This window comes from Takifugu flavidus, chromosome 11 (assembly GCF_003711565.1).
Source record: "Takifugu flavidus isolate HTHZ2018 chromosome 11, ASM371156v2, whole genome shotgun sequence".
In the NCBI taxonomy this organism is placed as follows: domain Eukaryota; kingdom Metazoa; phylum Chordata; class Actinopteri; order Tetraodontiformes; family Tetraodontidae; genus Takifugu; species Takifugu flavidus.
This window is the reverse complement of record NC_079530.1, coordinates 686833-704810: the sequence shown is the minus strand read 5'-3', so window position 1 is coordinate 704810 and position 17978 is coordinate 686833. Positions and strand designations below refer to the sequence as shown.

Below are 17978 nucleotides of genomic sequence, written 5' to 3'. Positions count from 1 at the left end.
ACGACTCAGACATTTACCCAAGCTATATGTAGGTTTGCTCATTTGAATCAAACGTTTGAGTTAGTTATTTTAAAATCGTTATTTAGTCTCTCTGATTGTGCCTTAAGGGACTGTGGTGCGAAACGTTTGGTGCGTGTTTGAAGAGCGGGCGCATTGTACGCGGAAACCCCTCATTCGTGGGTCGTCCGTCATTTCTACTCGGAGCCGCAATCTCCAACGCGCCCTGAACGCAACACCGGGAACACCTCTGGTGACGTCACGACGCACGGCAGCGTCACCGCCTGTCCAGTGAAGTTCGGATCCCGCAGCTGAGCAAACAACACAATCTGCGGGGGAAGACGCGGGTGATATGGCCGCTCCGACGGCGCCACGGTGGAAGCAGCGTCGCTAGACGTGTTTGGGGGGCCGCTGGGAGGCGACATGATCTATTTAATCCTCATCTCCGCCCTCTCCGGAGCGGTCGTCACGGTGCTGCTCCAGTTCCTGCTCCTATACCGCAGGAACACCGAGCCCATCAGCAGGACCGTCCAGTACGTCAAAATAGCCCCGAGCAGTTCGCTGAGGGATTACTTTAATACCCAGCAGGCTGAGGCGGGACCGCAGGAGGCCGGCCCGGCGGCGCACGGCGCCGGCAGCAGCCCCAAACAGTCCCCGGCGCCCCACGAGCCGGAGACGTGCAATTTCCTCAATGCCATCTTCCTCTTCCTGTTCCGGGAGCTGCGAGACACCCCGATGGTGAGACACTGGATCACCAAGAAGATCAAGGTGGAGTTTGAGGAGCTGCTGCAGACCAAGACCGCGGGCCGGCTCCTGGAGGGGCTCAGCCTCAGGGACATCTCCCTGGGCAACTCCCTGCCGGTCTTCAAGACCGCCCGGCTGATGGAGCCGACGCCTCGGAACGAGGACGGCATGCCCGAGGAGCTCAACTTCGAGGTGGACCTCGAGTACAACGGCGGCTTCCACCTGGCCATCGACGTGGAGCTGGTTTTCGGCAAGTCCGCCTACCTGTTCGTGAAGATGCGGCGGGTGGTGGGTCGGCTCCGGCTCCAGTTCACCCGCGTGCCCTTCTCCCACTGGTCCTTCACTTTTCTCGAGGACCCGCTGGTCGACTTCGAGGTTCGGTCCCAGTTCGAGGGGCGGCCGCTGCCCCAGCTCACCTCCATCATCGTTAACCAGCTGAAGCGGGTCATCAAGAAGAAGCACACCTTGCCCAACTACAAGATCAGGTAGGCCCCGCCCCCGCTGCCAGACCCCCGCTGTCCGAAAATAGCCTTGTTTACCTGCTATGACGTCATGAGGACGAGATGGCTGCTGCAGATATCGTCACACACTTCCTGATGGGCAGGTTGTGAGCAGGACACACACACACACACACACACACACACACACACACACCTGCTGCCACGCCATCAAACCATGTGACTCTGTTTATGCCGCCATGTTGGATGGGGAAATGAAGCGAGTCCCTTTGGTGGGCGGGAGCATCTGGACCTCTAGAGGGGTGGAAACGGGGCGCCAGGTCCCTGTTTGTTGCCAAAGTCCATGTTTAGAGTCAGTGGCCTCGAGCTGGGGTGTCCAACGGCCGACAGTTGTTGTTTGTTTATTGTTTTCCTTGACCTGTTTATCTCTTCATGGGGGGTGCTGGAGCCCATCCTGTAGGCCTGAAGGCAGGTCCACCCTATGGGGCCCTATGGGGGTGTTGGAACCTCAGTGGGGTCCTGAGGGTGTCCTCAAGGTGCCCCCCCCCCCACCAGAACACGTCCATGGTTTGTCTTGGACCCAGAACCCTCTGCTGGGAGCCCAGCCCCCTCCAGGTGACCCACCACCTCTGCTTCACCTACCTGTCTGTCCTCCTACCCGTCTGTCCTCCTACCCGTCTGTCCACCTACCCGTCTGTCCACCTACCCGTCTGTCCACCCACCTGTTTGTCCACCTACCCGTCTGTCCTCCTACCCGTCTGTCCTCCTACCGTCTGTCCTCCTACCGTCTGTCCACCTACCCGTCTGTCCACCTACCCGTCTGTCCACCCACCTGTTTGTCCTCCTACCCGTCTGTCCTCCTACCCGTCTGTCCTCCTACCCGTCTGTCCTCCTACCCGTCTGTCCACCTACCCGTCTGTCCACCTACCCGTCTGTCTCTAATCTGCGTAGCTCCTCCTGCTCATGGAATCGTTGATCTCTGGTGACCTGCTGAAAGTGGATCGTCGCTCTTGGTGTCTGTGAATAATGAAATGAAAAGGGAGCAGTAATTAGCTCCAGATAATAAGTGCACGGATGGGGCGCGTGCACGGATGTGGCGCGTGCACGGATGGGGCGCGTGCACGGATGGGGCGCGTGCACGAGAGAGCTGGAACTGAGTCATTTAACATCCTGAATAGGTTAGAATGATATAAATGAACATTAATGTGTCGGTCCTGGATTCTACTGCACCCACGACCCTGAGGGGATAACTAAGCTACAGGGATCCACCGTCCCCCCAGCCGGTCCCGTGGTCCCCGTCCATCCTCCCAGCCGTTCCCGTGGTCCCCGTCCATCCTCCAGCCGGTCCCGTGGTCCCAGTCCTCCCAGCCGGTCCCGTGGTCCCCGTCCTCCCAGCTGGTCCCGTGGTCCCCGTCCATCCTCCCAGCCGGTCCCGTGGTCCCCGTCCATCCTCCCAGCCGGTCCCGTGGTCCCCGTCCTCCCAGCCGGTCCCGTGGTCCCCGTCCATCCTCCCAGCCGGTCCGTGGTCCCCGTCCTCCAGCCGGTCCCGTGTCCCCGTCCATCCTCCCAGCCGTCCCGTGGTCCCCGTCCTCCAGCCGGTCCCGTGTCCCCGTCCATCCTCCAGCCGGTCCCGTGGTCCCCGTCCATCCTCCCAGCCGGTCCCGTGGTCCCCGTCCTCAAAACTGTCACGGTAGCTTGTTTCCATCAACATGGAGGCTCAGGCAGGAGGTCAGGGGTGGAGACCTGCACTGCTGCTCCAGCCAGAGTGTCCACAGACCTGAGTGATGGGACACACACACACACACACACACACACACACACTCAGTGTTGGTCTACGCTGAGCTGAGAGCTCCTGGGACTGACTGACTGTTTCTGTGTCGCCTCGTTCTGACCATCAGATATTTATAGTTATTTATTATTATTTGTGTTATATATTTTGTATTTATAGTTATAGAAGTTATTTATAGATTAAACTCATTTATTTTAAAGAGCAACTTCAGCAATTTACATGTTTCAGACAAAAACTGATGATGTAAGAGAATCAGCTGAGGATTTAGTGTGTGTGTGTGTGTGTGTGTGTGGTGTGTGTGTGTGTGAGAGAGAGTGAGTGTGTGTGTGTGTGAGAGAGTGAGTGTGTGTGTGTGTGTTGTGTGTGTGTGTGTGTGTGTGTGAGAGAGAGAGAGAGTGAGTGTGTGTGAGAGAGAGAGAGAGAGTGAGTGTGTGTTGTGTGTGTGTGTGTGGTGTGTGTGTGTGTGAGAGAGTGAGTGTGTGTGAGAGAGAGAGTGAGTGTGTGTGAGAGTGTGTGTGTGTGTGTGTGTGTATCTCTCCGTCTTTCCTCTTTTACTCATATTCAGAGTTTGTGTTGAATAAAAAGTGTTTTAATTTCATTCAGTTCTGTTGTGTTTTATTTCTGAGAGCTTCTTTGATGTTCTTCCCCTGGTGCTTCACAATGCTGACAGTTGGGGTGTAACACACACGACCCGGTCCAGAACCTGGTCCAGAACCTCTCCGCCTCAGCGTGGACACTCACCACATCTCCGTCATGGGTTCTTGCAGATACAAACCGTTCTTCCCAGTCCAAGTCCAGACCCAGCTGGAGACGGCCTGCACCCTGGACCTGTGTGTCCAGGACAGGAGGCTGGTGGACGGAAGACTCCGGGTCACACTGATGGAGTGCAGCAGGTGAGACACACACACACACACACACACACACACACACACACACACACACACACACACACACACACACACACACACGCTGGGAGAATCCGGGTCAACTGTTGTCACGTGACCCCGGCAGTACTGTGAGAGGAGGGATGTCCACTAGAGGGAGCTACACACCAGCAGACGCCATGGCAACGCTGGCGACCACCAACAGTCAAATCAAATGTTTTTGTGGTGGGAACTCTATGAAGGTGTCAGACATTTGAAATGCTCTCAGGACGTAGGAAATAAGGGGATCCCCTTGTGTGTGTATCTGATAGTGCTAATGCTAATGCTAGGCTATGTTAGCGGGACTCACGAACAGGTCCACAGGTCCACAGGGGCAGGTTCTGGTCCGCCGTTATAAAGTGCTCCGCCCTGTTTTAATGTCGCCACAGGCTCTTCATCTTTGGCTCCTATGACAAAGAAATGCACGTGCACTGCACGGTGGAGCTGAGCAGCCAGCAGTGGAAGGAGAAGACCCGCAGCTCCATCAAACAGGTACCGGCCCCCCTCGCCTCGCTCCGGTCTTCTGCTTCTGAGCCCAGTTCAGAGGTATCAACGCTTAAAGCCCAGTAACCACCTGGTAATGGTGCCGTGCATAGGGGCGTCACGCACCGTCCACACTTCCTGTACACACACACACACACACACACACTCGTGTCACGCTGGCAAACCCGGTTCCCTTCCATGCTTCCTGATCCATCTTTCCCAGCACCAGCCTGTTCTGTTCCTCCAGGCCTCCAGCTGGACCTCCTCTGTAGACACAGTGGTTGTTGGTTTGATCCCAGAACCCTCCGTGCTACGTCTGGAGGGGTAAAGGGCCCCCACATCCCCCCTCCAGCCCATTTAAACCAGGTTATATGAGGAGGGACCCACCTGCTCCGGGTCCACAAGGCGGTCCGCTGGAATCTGGATCTAGAAAGGATTGAACCATTGCGATTGTGTCAGAAGCGTCACACACATCAGCTGTGAAGACGTTGCTGCACTAAAACCCGTTTGTTGTTGTTATTTTTCTGCATCTTTGTGCAACAGTGTGTGTCCAGGTGTCTTCTGTATCCTGATTGTGTGTGTCCAGGTGTCTTCTGTATCCTGATTGTGTGTGTCTGGTGTCCTGAGATTGTCTGATCGTTGACATTTGAGCTCTAAAGAGCGCTCCGAGGCCCCTCTGGCCCCGACTGCTCCACTTCCCGGGCATTCTAGTTCCCCCATCAGACGCGTTTAGAGGTGAATAATGACCGTTTCACTCTGAAATGTCAGGCCCAATTATGGCTCCGCCGCGGCGCCGCTGACATTTGCGGCAGCTCAAATATTACTCGTGTTCCATTAAGCAATAATTGGCGCGTTCCTGTCCCTTCGCACCCCCTTCTCAAGAGTTCGGCGGGGCTCCAGCAGGGGGCAGCACATGCGGCTCTGACGGCTCTATTTTCCCTCCGCAGCGAACACCGAAACGCAACAAAACTCAGATCCCCTTTATGCAGACAGACCAGGGTCTCTGCCCCCCCCAGGAGGACACATCAGACCCCCCCCCCCCACAGGGACGGCTCATTTGTAAATGAAAGGGAACCCACTCCAGCAGCTGAGCCCGGCCCTCCACACAATAATGGTTCCTCCAGCTGAACTCTCCTGACACCATCACATGATTCTCTTGTGTCCTCGAGTGTTTCAGAGAAACTGCTGAAATCCACGTCTCACTCTCCCTGACCCATGAGTGATTAGGAACCGGGGATGGGAACCGGGAATGGGAACCGGGAATATTCACACCAGGTTCTGCTGGATTCCGGGGGCCACGTTGGCGGAGCTCTTCACCCTTCCAAACAAAGCTCTGAGGTGGTTTAATTGAAACAGGTCCACCACTCTGATTCCGAGCCCTAACCCAGGTAACGGTCGGTCCTGGAGCAGCAGGAGGCGTGCGTGCGTGCGTGCGTGCGTGCGTGCGTGCGTGCGTGCGTATGTGCGTGCGTGCGTGCGTGCGTGCGTATGTGCGTGCGTGCGTGCGTGCGTGCGTGCGTGCGTACGCACGTACGTGCGTCAGGAATCCACCTTAACTCAGAGGATCCGTTGTCCCAATGGCGGAGCTCTTCAAAGCTGATCTAAAGCTGTGCTCAGAAATGCAGATTTCTGCTGGCATTTGAGGTTTATCGGAGCGGCGCAGGGCCGGGTGGCGCCCGCACCTTCACCAGCATCAAAGGCTAAGAAGGTCCACTTCCTCGTCCCCCCCCCCCCCATGTCTGTCAGGTGGGATCTTCCTTGATAGGAGCTGTTGCTAGTCTGCTGGTCTGTCTGCTCCTTCCTGGTTTCCAGGGCTCTGCTCGGGTCCTGGGGGGGCAGCGGAACCTCGCCTTTGTTCCCGCCTGTTTCTGACCGCATCAACAGCTCCAGTCACAGTTTAGAACCCTTCAGACTGAATCAGACGGTTTAGAACCCTTCAGACTGAATCAGACGGTTTAGAACCCTTCAGGCTGAATCAGACGGTTTAGAACCCTTCAGGCTGAATCAGACGGTTTAGAACCCTTCAGACTGAATCAGACGGTTAGAACCCTTCAGGCTGAATCAGACGGTTTAGAACCCTTCGGACTGAATCAGACGGTTTAGAACCCTTCAGACTGAATCAGACGGTTTAGAACCCTTCGGACTGAATCAGACGGTTTAGAACCCTTCGGACTGAATCAGACGGTTTAGAACCCTTCGGACTGAATCAGACAGTTTAGAACCCTTCGGACTGAATCAGACAGTTTAGAACCCTTCAGACTGAATCAGACAGATTAGAACCCTCGGACTGAATCAGACAGTTTAGAACCTTCGGACTGAATCAGACAGATTAGAACCCTCGGACTGAATCAGACAGTTTAGAACCCTTCGGACTGACTCAGACGGTTTAGAACCCTTCAGAATGAATCATACAGCTGCTGCTGCTGCTGCTACTACTACTGCTGCTGCTACTACTACTACTGCTGCTACTACTACTACTGCTGCTGCTGCTGCTACTACTACTGCTGCTGCTGCTACTACTACTGCTGCTGCTGCTACTACTACTGCTGCTGCTGCTACTACTACTGCTGCTGCTGCTACTGCTACTACTGGTGCTGCTACTGGTGCTGCTGCTACTGTTGCTGCTGCTGCTGCTGCTACTGGTGCTGCTGCTACTGGTGCTGCTACTGCTGCTACTACTGTTGCTGCTGCTGCTGCTGCTACTGCTGCTGCTGCTGCTGCTGCTACTGCTGCTGCTGCTGCTGCTACTGGTGCTGCTGCTACTGGTGCTGCTACTGCTGCTGGTGCTGCTGCTACTGCTGCTGGTGCTGCTGCTACTGGTGCTGCTGCTACTGGTGCTGCTGGTGCTGCTGCTGCTACTGCTGCTGCTACTGGTGCTGCTGCTACTGCTACTACTGCTACTGGTGCTGCTACTACTACTACTGTTGCTCTGCTGCTCTGCTGCTAGTTAACTGGGAAATACCAGATGAATAGTCCAGCCTTGAGCTGTTGGATCCGTTGTCCTGTCCTGTGTGTTTTGGATAATGACCATTACTTGGCTTTGTCCACCTGGTCAACCTTGTGTTGCTGAATGTGTGTACCTGTTGTACACCTGACTGCAGCTTCACACCTGTGTTTGAACTCATTAATGTTGTGTTGAGATGAACATTCTGCCAGGCGTGTTTGCACATCTGCCCTGTTGATTTCATCAACAGCCTCGAGTACCCATGATTCCTCAGAGCTTCATGCACGCACGTACGCCCAACACACACACACACACACACACACACACACACACTCAGTGGCTGATTGATGTTCCACTTACAGTGTCATTGTGTCTTTAATCTAAGCCGGGCGTCCAGTGGAAGACATTTGTTTTGATTGATTAGATTTGGTTGATAAGGAGACCTGAAGCGCACGTACACATGCACACATACGCTACGACGGTGAGTCATACTGCTCAAATGTGATGGGTGATTAGGTCACATCCCTTCCAGAATTTGGTAGGTCCTGGAGTAGCAAAAGGCCTGCGTGCATGTGTGCGTGCATGAGAGAATGAGGACAGGAAGACATAGCGTGGTCTGATGCATCCTCCTGGGTTACGGCTCCAAACAGGGCCGTAAACAGATGACGTGCCTCCCAGGAAGCGCCTGTTTTCTGTCTTGCTAGGGTGTTAGCGTTAGCATATGAGGCCACTGTGACGACGCTCTTCTTCTTCCTGGTGGGTTGGTGGCCACATTTGGCCCGCGGGCCAGAGTTGGCCCCCCGTGCGGTAGGAGGTGCTCATGAACTTCACGATGAATCTCCTCCTCCTCAGGTTCGTCTCCTCCTCCTCGTTTCTGCTCATATTGTGGCTGACAGGTGAAGAGTAGATTAAAGTCATGAGAGGGGAGGAACACAAGCTGTTTGCTTCTAATCACCGGTTCCGTGGATCGATGCGCGTGGAGAAAACCCTATAGATCAGCTGTGACGTCCGCGACCTGGAGACAGGCCGTCCTCTTAGTGTCACATTTATTCCACGCTGGTTTTGAGCGGAGCTCCGCTGTGATTGTCTGTCACCAGCACAGCTGCCAACAGCCGCCACATCCCATAATAATTCACCACTATTTTGATTCAAACTGTGGCAACACTGTTGGGATGAGGACAGGATCTAACGGGAAGACGGGAGGCGGAGCTCCTCGGGATTCGGCCCTTTTCTGCATCCAGACTTATGAAATTACTGTAGATTCTCGCTGTCCCCGTCCACAAAGATGTGACAGGACGTGATGGACGGCTGCCTGCTTTCGCTCACTGGGGACGCCGAGAGGACACGCGGGACATTTATGTGTCCGTTTACAAGAAGCACGACGCCTTATATGCTGCAGATACACATAGGTCTGTGTATACCTATGTGTATATCTAATGCACATATACACGCTCATGGGTGTATATCTAAGATACTGTATATTGGCGTTTACAGCAGCAGAAACAAAATAAAAGCATTTCCTCTGTTTTTAAAACGACGCAAGGCTGTCTGGGCTGATTTGAACATCGCCGTAGCAACGGCTGTGGATCCACATGAACCACCTTTTGGGTGAGAAACGATGCAACTGCTGAATGAAAGATTAGCAAATGCTAAGTGGGCAAGAGGTCAAATTAGACCCCAGTTATTCCAGCGTGTAAAGCAGCGGGGGACAATGGGGGACGATGGGGGGGGATAGTGGTGGGGGCGGTGGGGGACGATGGGGGGGACCAGCATCAGTGTTCAAAAGAGAGGGAGCAGAGCCCCAAATGTCACGGTGATAACCAGGGACGCGCTCGGTGGTTGGACTCCTCCGCCTCGGTGCTCCTCACCGTCCCAGTCCTCCAGGATCGCTCCTGCGCTCGTGGTTACATCTGTGTGTGTTTGTGTGTTTGCACGTGCATGTGTGTGTCCATACAAGTGCAAATTAGGTAAGGCAGCCTTTGTGATGGTCTCCATAACAACGCCTTTGTTCTTGCATTTGAGTCCATCTTGTGAAGATAAAAGAGTAATTTGAAAATCCCGATTGAGCCCGATGACCAGCACACGTGGACGCTCGTGTGTTTGTCTGGTTGTGTGTCCTCGATCGTCTGCACACCGTTTTATTTTTACACCGGCTGCTGCGGTTGTGCCGTGCTTTGATGTTGCCCCCCTGTTCCCCCCCCCCCCCCCCCCCCCCGGAGCCCCAGGCTGCTCTGGTGCCCACCACAACCAGCATCAGTGGCTCCTTTTATTGTGCAGCTTTAAACATCCTCCTGATAATCTCGGCACTTAAAATACGGCATTATGGAAGACGATTTCACCACACACACACACACACCACACACCACACACACACACACACACACACACACACAGACCGTGACGTCCTTCCTGATGGCTGCGGTCTTACATTAGTGCAGCAGGCCTCCATGAGAAGGGCAGAGCAGGCCCAGCCTGTTCCAGTCCTATCACACATGATCTTCTAACTGGATGTGGCAGGGAATTGCTGAGCACTTGCCTCGCAGCGACTCGCGCCCTATAACCATACACAAATCGATCTGACATGTGGTATTAGATGAAATTAGCGGGCAGTGCAGTGACGGGGAAGAGGATTTGTTCAAGCTCTGCAGCCTCACACGCCACCTCTCCAGACCTGCTCAGCCATGTGCAGCCAAGCAACAGGAGGGGTGCTGGAGTGGGACGCATGGCCGGAGCTGGCCAGGGAGACGGCGTGGCCTCGCCTGGCTGCTGACGCCTCCCTCCCTCCTGCCTGGACCTGCACCTGGACCTGGACCTGCACCTGGAGCTGCACCTGGAGCTGCACCTGGAGCTGGACCACCCACACAAATACACATGAAACAGTGTTGCTGGACCGACACACATCAGCCCGTGTTCACAGATGTGAACAGCCCAGCAGCTGTTAACCTACCTGCCCCCCCCCCCCCTCCCCCAGACAAGCCAGGTAATGTGATGGGACGATGACCAGAGGAAGAACTTCTGAGACTTTAAAAAAAATAGCGGTAGAAGACATTTTCTTAGACGCACCTCACTTGCGAGTTGTGCTATTTTTAGAACAGGCTTGCGGCCCCCTGGTGCCCCCGTTATATAATATAGGTGCACGTTAAAGGGGGACGCGTCCAGCAGGATCCAGGATCCCTGATGAGTGGGTTCATTCCTGTGGGGGGATCTCTGGATCAGTCGGTGCTACACAGCAGCTCTCCTCCTACTCTCCTCCTCTCTCCTCTCCTCTCCTCTCCTCCTCTCCTCTCCTCTCCTCTCCCCCCCTCTCCCCTCCCCTCCCCTCTCCCCCCTCCTCCCCTCTCCTCCCCTCTCCCCCTCCTCTCCTCTCCCCTCCTCTCCCCCTCCCCCCTCCTCCCCTCTCCTCCTCTCCTCTCCCCTCCTCTCCTCTCCTCTCCTCCCCATCCTCTCCCCTCTCCTCCCCCTCCTCTCCTCTCCTCTCTCCCCCCTCCCCTACTCTCCTCTTCTCCCCTCCTCTCCTCCTCTCCTCTCTCCTCTCCTCCTCCCCTCTTCTCTCCTCCTCCCCCCCTCTCCTCTCCGCCTCTCCTCTCCTCTCCTCCTCCCCCTCCTCTCTCCTCTCCTCCCCCCTCCTTCCTCCCTCCTCTCCTCTCCTCCTCCCCCCTCCTCTCCCCTTCTCCTCCCATCCCTCTCCTCTCCCCTCTCCTCTCCTCCTCTCCCCTCCTCTCCTCTCCTCCTCTTCCCTCCTCCTCTCCTCCCCCTCCTTCCTCCCTCCTCTCCTCTCCTCCCCATCCTCCTCCCCTCTCCTCCCCTCCTCTTCCCCTCTCTCTCTCCTCCTCTCCCCTCCTCTCCTCTCCTCTCCTCCTCTCCCCTCCTCTCCGCCTCTTTCTTGTTATCCCTCCCCCCATCCTCTCCTCCTCTCCTCTCCTCCTCCCCTACTCTCCTTCCCCCTCCTCTCCTCCTCTCCTGCTCCTCTCCTCTCTCCTCTCCTCTCCTGGGCATCCTCTCCCCTCCTCTCCTCTCCTCTCTCCCCCCTCCTCTCGCCTCCCCCCTGCCCTCTCCTCCCTCCTCTCGCTCCTCTCCTCTTCCTCTCCTCTCCTCCCTCCCCCCTCCTCTCCTCCGCCCTCTCTCCCCTCTCCTCCTCCCTCCGTGCTCTTCCCTCTTTTCCTCCCCCCTCCTCTTCTCCTCTCCTCTCCTCTTCTCCGTCCTCCTCTCCTCTTCCTCCCCCCCCCTCCTCTTCCTCTCCTCTCCTCCCCCCTCCTCGCTTCCTCTCCGTCTCTCTCCTTCTCCTCTCCTCTCCTCTTCCTCTCCTCCCCCCTCCTCTCCTCTCCTCCCCCCTCCCCTCCTCTGAATGGAGCCTGGTCTGGTGCCAGTTCCTATAGATCCCCATCTTCTTCATGGCCTAACCTAATCACCGTTTTCCACCAGCACAACAACAAATGACAGCAGGGAAATTGCAGTCATTCGTCTCTTTCTACCCACATCCTGTCGACCTTCCCTTTTTATCTTCTAGACTCCTGTATCGTCTTCATCTGCTCTTCTCCTCCACCTCATTCAGCCGTTTCTCCCCCTGCCATTAGCCTGACGTCTCTGCACCATATTAGCATCAGTCATGGGAGAGAAGGTGTCCACAGGTGTGATGGGACTGCTGTCTGGGGGGGTGCACTAGTGTCTGGGGGGGTGCAGTAGTGCGTGGGGGTGCACTAGTGCCTGGGGGGGTGCAGTAGTGTCTGGGGGGGTGCAGTAGTGCGTGGGAGGGGTGCACTAGTGCCTGGGGGGGTGCAGTAGTGCCTGGGGGGGTGCAGTAGTGCGTGGGGGGGTGCAGTAGTGCGTAGGGGTGCACTAGTGCCTGGGGGGGTGCAGGTGGTGGGGGTGCACTAGTGCGTGGGGGGGTGCATAGTGCGTGAGGGGTGCACTAGTGAGTGGGGGGGTGTCAGTAGTGCGTGGGAGGGGTGCAGTCATTCCAGGCAGCTGAGTGAGGCCTTAATTGCAGCTCTTCTATCTGCCAGAGAATTCCAACTTTCAGCCGGATGGCTGGAGGAAGATGTCTGTGGCTACGCTGAGGCTGGTGTTCCGTGGTGTGCTGCTCGCTCTCTGTTGTGCAGGAGCTTGGGTTAGGAAGGAGTCTCCACCATGTCTGACATCTGCGTGACATCAGTGTGTTCTGGTTGTGTGTTCTTGTCTCCACAAATCAAAGCTGCCATGGAAGCAACTCATTGTGTATAAATTGGATTATCTGAAATGGAAATCAGAAGTAATCCAGTTTCCCCCACAGCAATAGGACAAACCTTTTTTTGCGATGCCTCTGATGATCGTATCATTTACTCATCAGCGGCTCCTGACGTGACGGTCATGTGATGCCAGGGGCGGGGCCTCACCATGCACATGCAAGCAAAGCAAACATCTTTCACAGATTCCTTTTAATGTAAAAATAAAGGAAGGAAAGCAACACAGGCACTAATGTGGGCTCTGAAGGGACGGAGGCTGGAGGCCAGATCGTGACCTCGCTAACGAACTGTCTCTTGTTTGTAATTTGAATCAGACGGAGGTCGTCAAGGGACCGTGTGGCAGCGTGGGGATGACTTTCAGGCATGTTCCTGCTACCGAAGGGGACGCGGTGCATGTCAGCATCGAGACCGTCACCCCCAACTCCCCCGCAGCACTGGCTGACCTGCAGAGGGGGGACCGTCTCATCGCCATCGGAGGTCTGGCTCGCATTCTTCCTGTGCATGAAGGTTCCAGCAGGGTTCCTAAACTACGACTGCTTTTCTTTCTGTCGACAGGTGTCAAAGTGACCTCCTCCGTTCAAGTACCCAAATTGTTGAAGCAGGCTGGAGACAGGGTGATGGTCCTTTACGAGAGACCCGTCCGCCACCAGGTGCTCACCTATGGGAATCTGAGTACTCTTCAGGAAGGGTTTGGGCAGCTCGAGGAAACGGGGTTTAATTCCCAGCCTGGAGGCTATGAGGAAGACCCAGCGCCCATCACCACCCTCTCCGACATATCGGACAGCAAAGACATGGACTCTGAGTTCGAAGAGCTGATTGTGGAGTCCAAAACTAACCAAACAAGTGGTCCGGCTGGTACAACAACTGTCAGTGACACAAAGGAAGATTCTTTGCTGACAGTAAACCAAAGTCCCAAAAGGACCGTTGCTAACTTGGCGTCTAAACCACTTGGCACCATCTCACCTATCCTAAACCGCAAGTTGAATCTAGTCGGTATCCAGTCTCCCCTTAAGAACCAGCCCAAAGACTCCCCAAAGCCCTCGCCGCTTAAGACTACCCTGGGGAGTGATCCTGGAGAGAGCGCGCAACGGCCCGCCGTCCCTCCCCGCCCCCTCCTTCTCGCCCCCCAGTGCCGCCAAGACCTCAGATCAGGTTGACTTCATGCTCCTCAGAAACCAGTCTGTTGGAAGGCGCGGACCCGGTCGCAGCACCTGCTACCGTAACCAACCCAGTGACGACCACGTTAAGTGCTTGTGACAGATCTCCAGAGAAGACACCTCACGCCGGAACCATTGATGACAAGGCCGCCATTGAGAAAAGCTGTGCTAAGCAGGCTGAGGTGAAGCCCTCTATCAGGCCAACGGAGGCCAGTGACGAACCACCAGTCCCTCTCACTGGCAGCACCAAGGCCGAGCACACCAAGGACAAGGCGGCAGAGGACAATGTTGAGGATCATTCTCTCTGGGAGTCCCCAGAAACCATGTTTCGGAACCGGACGGCATCCTGGCCCAATGCATCCGTGGTGTTTGAGGTGGAGAGCAACCATAAGTACCTAAATGTTGCCTTATGGTGCAAAGATCCCTTTAAACCAGTTAGCTTGTTGTGTCTGGGTCATGTGAGTCTCCAGCTGGAGCACATAGCGCTGGAGTGCATGTCTACCTCCTCAGCCGAATATCAAAGCACCTTCAGACTGAGGCCTCCGGAGCCCAGAGCTAACATCAGTCGCACTGCACTGCGTAGCCTCAGCAACCACAAGGGCTTCAACGAGAAGCTGTGCTATGGGGACATCACCATCCACTTCTGCTACCTAGGAGAGCACGAGGTGGAGTATCCGGTGGAAAGAGAGCGGCTAGGGAGTCTCCAAGAGGAGAATCCGAGGGAGAAAGATCGCGAGCACGTCCCAGCGGCGCCACGAGATGAGTTGGCGTACGGCACCATGCAGCTAGTGGAGGTGCGTCACAACTTTCAGGATACGCAGTTCCAAAATCCCACGTGGTGTGAATACTGCAAGAAGAAGGTCTGGACCAAGGCAGCCTCCCAGTGTATGATCTGTGCCTACGTTTGCCACAAGAAGTGTCAGGACAAGTGCCTGGCTGAGAACCCCTTCTGCGTGGCAGCCACTGAGCGCAGAGGAGCTGACCCGGAAGCCAAATCCTCGATAAATCGCGCAACCACCGGTATAACGCGCCACATCATCAACACCAGCTCCCGCCTGCTCAACCTGCGGCAGGTACCCAAAACCCGGCTAGTGGAGCAGGTGGTTGATCCAGTTCCTGGGATAGTGGAGCCGTCCCCCAGACACACGCCAAACACCTCAGACAATGAGAGCAGTGATACCGAGACCTACACCAGCAGCGCCAGCCCCTCGAAGCAGCCCGCCGGGAGCGGAGGCAGCGGTAAGCTGGTGCGCAAGGAGGGCGGCCTGGACGACAGCGTCTTCATCGCCGTGAAGGAGATCGGGCGCGACCTGTACCGGGGGCTGCCCACAGACGAGCGCTTCCAGAAACTGGAGCTGATGCTGGACAAGCTCCAGCAGGAAATCGACCAGGAGCTGGAGCACAACAACGCTCTGCTCCTAGAGGAGCGGGAGGCCACAGACGCTCGACGCAAGGCCCTGATCAGCACCGCCCTTGTCAAGTCCGGGGAGAGGCTCCAGGCTCTGACGCTGCTGATGATACACTATCGGGCAGGTATCGAGGACCTGGAGTCTGTGGAGAGCACCTCCCCCTCGGAGCACCAGGCATTTAAAGGCAAGGGGGAGGCTCTGGAGGAAGAGGCCCTGGTGGGGTCAGAGGTCTATGACAGTGATATGTGCAGCCCGGTGGAGGTGCAGGTGCTGGATGAGATAACAGAGGAGCAGATCTGCGTGGAGGCCCTTCACTGAAGACGCTCAATGCTTTGACCGGGCCCTCCGGGATCGGGCCCTCCCGACACAGATCATGTTTGCAGCAGGTTCTTTGTGGTGTCCTCGAGGGGGATTTTAGGTGTTGTGGTGCAGTGGACTTCTGAACATGGGAGCGAGTGCTGCTCCTTTAAAAGAGGGAGGCAACTTTTAATGATTTCAACCCTTGAAGGAAAATATCCACCTTCACTTTGGAGGACATCATCTCCATCATCATCATCATCAACTCCATCATCATCAGAAGAACGTCCCGGTGCAGTGCCCCCCCCCAGTGTGTTAGCTGTAGTTTGAGGGTGTGTTCAGGTCCGCGTCAGGGGGCAGCCTCTTCTGGTGGACGTGTCCAGAGGAACCAGACTCGTCCCATGTCCCGCACTCACACTGACGGCTGATTTAACATATTTCGATATTTTTAAGTCGGACTTTTTGAATCATTTTCAGTCACTCTACAAATTCCTGGTGGGACCGCCTGTTGTTGGTTTTAAAGGGAAGCTCGAGAGGGACGCTAGGGGTCCCCTCAGCACTCCTGTGGGGGGTCACAAGGTCAGCGTCCCCCTCTGGACGGGTTTTTATGTACGCTCTTTGTTTTTGTTCCTGTAATAGATCCAGGTGGAAATTTGTGAGTTTTACTTGGGAAAATCTCGTTTAAGCTTCTTTCCACAATATTGGTTCTTCAACGTTTGATGATCTTGAAAAACATCAATTTCCTCTCGTTTGTACCTACGGCTTTATTGTCATTTTGATTGGTTTGAATGTCCGTTCCTTTGGGATTCACCTCACCAGACTTTCATCACCACGGGAAATGTTGCGATCTTACGTGAAGCCTGTGCTGCGGCCTGTGGTGACGCTCGGTGGCCTCTTGGCCCATGGGGCTCCAACGCCCCCGCTACATGGTAGAACATGTCCGATAAGGGGGTCACGTGAGACACAACAGACACAACGCCAAGGCTTTTCCTCTGTGTGCTCAACATTACAGGTGGATGCTGGACCTGCTGGACCAGCCCAGTAGCCCACGTTAGCATTGCCTAGAACAGCAACAATGTTCTACACTAGTTTGATGCCAGACAGGATGTGGCGTTTGTGCTGGATCGATCAACGTCGTTTAATATTCAGTTGACGAGCTCTTCAAGGTGCAGCTGAGTCCAGAAAAGCCCCCCGACCCTCAGCGTTTCTCCTGGCGTGGCACCCCGCCGCGTTGTCTGGCCCCGCTGTTGGAGTGGAAGCTTCAGAGCCAAGTTTAGATTCATCTCATCCATTTTCTGACGTCACTTACAGAGGTTAAGCTGGTTGAGTAGAATCACACGTTTAAAATGTACCGAGCACCAAAGTTAATCATGCTAGCTACGCAGGTATCGGCTCAGCACCGCGGGGCACAAACGCTCCCACGCTGGATCATTTTGGAGGTTCCTGGTGTGTCCTTGTGTCCTGAGATCTGCTGCTCTGTGGTCCGCTGTTGATGTTCCAGATGTTCCACCCCCACTGGCCCCCCCCACCAAGTTCTCAGTGTGCTCGATGTTGTAATGCTGAAACGGCTCATGTGATGATACCCGATTGTACATAACTAAATAAACACACTGCGCTCCACGTCTGGCCTTGATCTTTAAACACGCTCCCTCCCAGCCGACCCCCCAGTTCTAGGACCCTGCTCCGTCCCTCCTGGTTCCTGTCTGCTTAAACCCTTGACTTTTAAGCTATTTGGGTTCAGCTTCTGCCATTTTTAAACTTGCTGTTTAATAAATCTGCTTTGACTCGTCTTGGCTCGACTCCAGCCTGGCATTTTCTCCAGCACCCGGGTCCCTGGCCCCCACCGGGAGCCGTGGGAGAATGTCCTTTCTTTAGCCTCCGACAGGAGGAAACCTTCACTGGAGACAGAGAAGTGGCTGTTCAAGGCAGGGCAGCCGGTTTAAGAGCCTTCGGTCATTTCCCAGGAGCAAAAAGATCTTTTCTTTGCTTTGAAGCTGCCCCCCCCCCCCCACGAGCCCGGTCCTGCTCCAGGTTTCTTCCTGTTAGAGGGCAGCTTTTCCTGCCCCTGTTTCTTGTTGGTCAGGCCCTGAGATCCCGGAAAGACAATTTTGACTAACAGACGCTGATAAATGAAGATGAATTCAGTACAGACGGCAGCTTTGACCCGCCGGAGCTGAAGCGGCCCCCCCAGACCACGTCTGAACCAGGGTAATTTTGTTTTACTTGTAAGGGACCTAATTGGATTCAGTTAGAACTGTTTTTTTAAGCGTCTGCTTCTGCTTGAGGTCTCTGAACCACACAGGAAATGTGTTTGCAGGGTAAATGTGGTTTCAGTGGCCTGAGCAGGCAGCCAGTAAGAGGCGGGTCCAGCCGGTAAGAGGCGGGTCCAGCCTGCTGATGGGGGACATCAGTCCAGGCCGCCACAACGGTACCGGCGCTGCCTCTTCACCTGTAGTTTCAGATCCAAACAGCAACGCATGTCTGGCTAGAAACAGCGTTGATTCCCGAAGATTCGTGCTGTTGCTAAGCAACAACGCGCTCAGACGGCCACTTTT

At 55.3% G+C, this 17978-nt stretch overlaps 1 protein-coding gene across 1 annotated transcript; it reads left to right on the top strand.

The window, feature by feature from the left end:
* Positions 1-29: 29 nt before the first annotated feature.
* pdzd8 (PDZ domain containing 8) lies at positions 30-17043 on the top strand. The gene is given in 6 exon segments (XM_057047603.1): positions 30-1226; positions 3756-3881; positions 4301-4403; positions 12875-13037; positions 13116-13658; positions 13661-17043. Coding segments are annotated over 6 exon segments (3525 nt in total). The 5' UTR covers positions 30-420; the 3' UTR covers positions 15445-17043.
* The last annotated feature ends 935 nt before the right edge of the window (positions 17044-17978 follow it).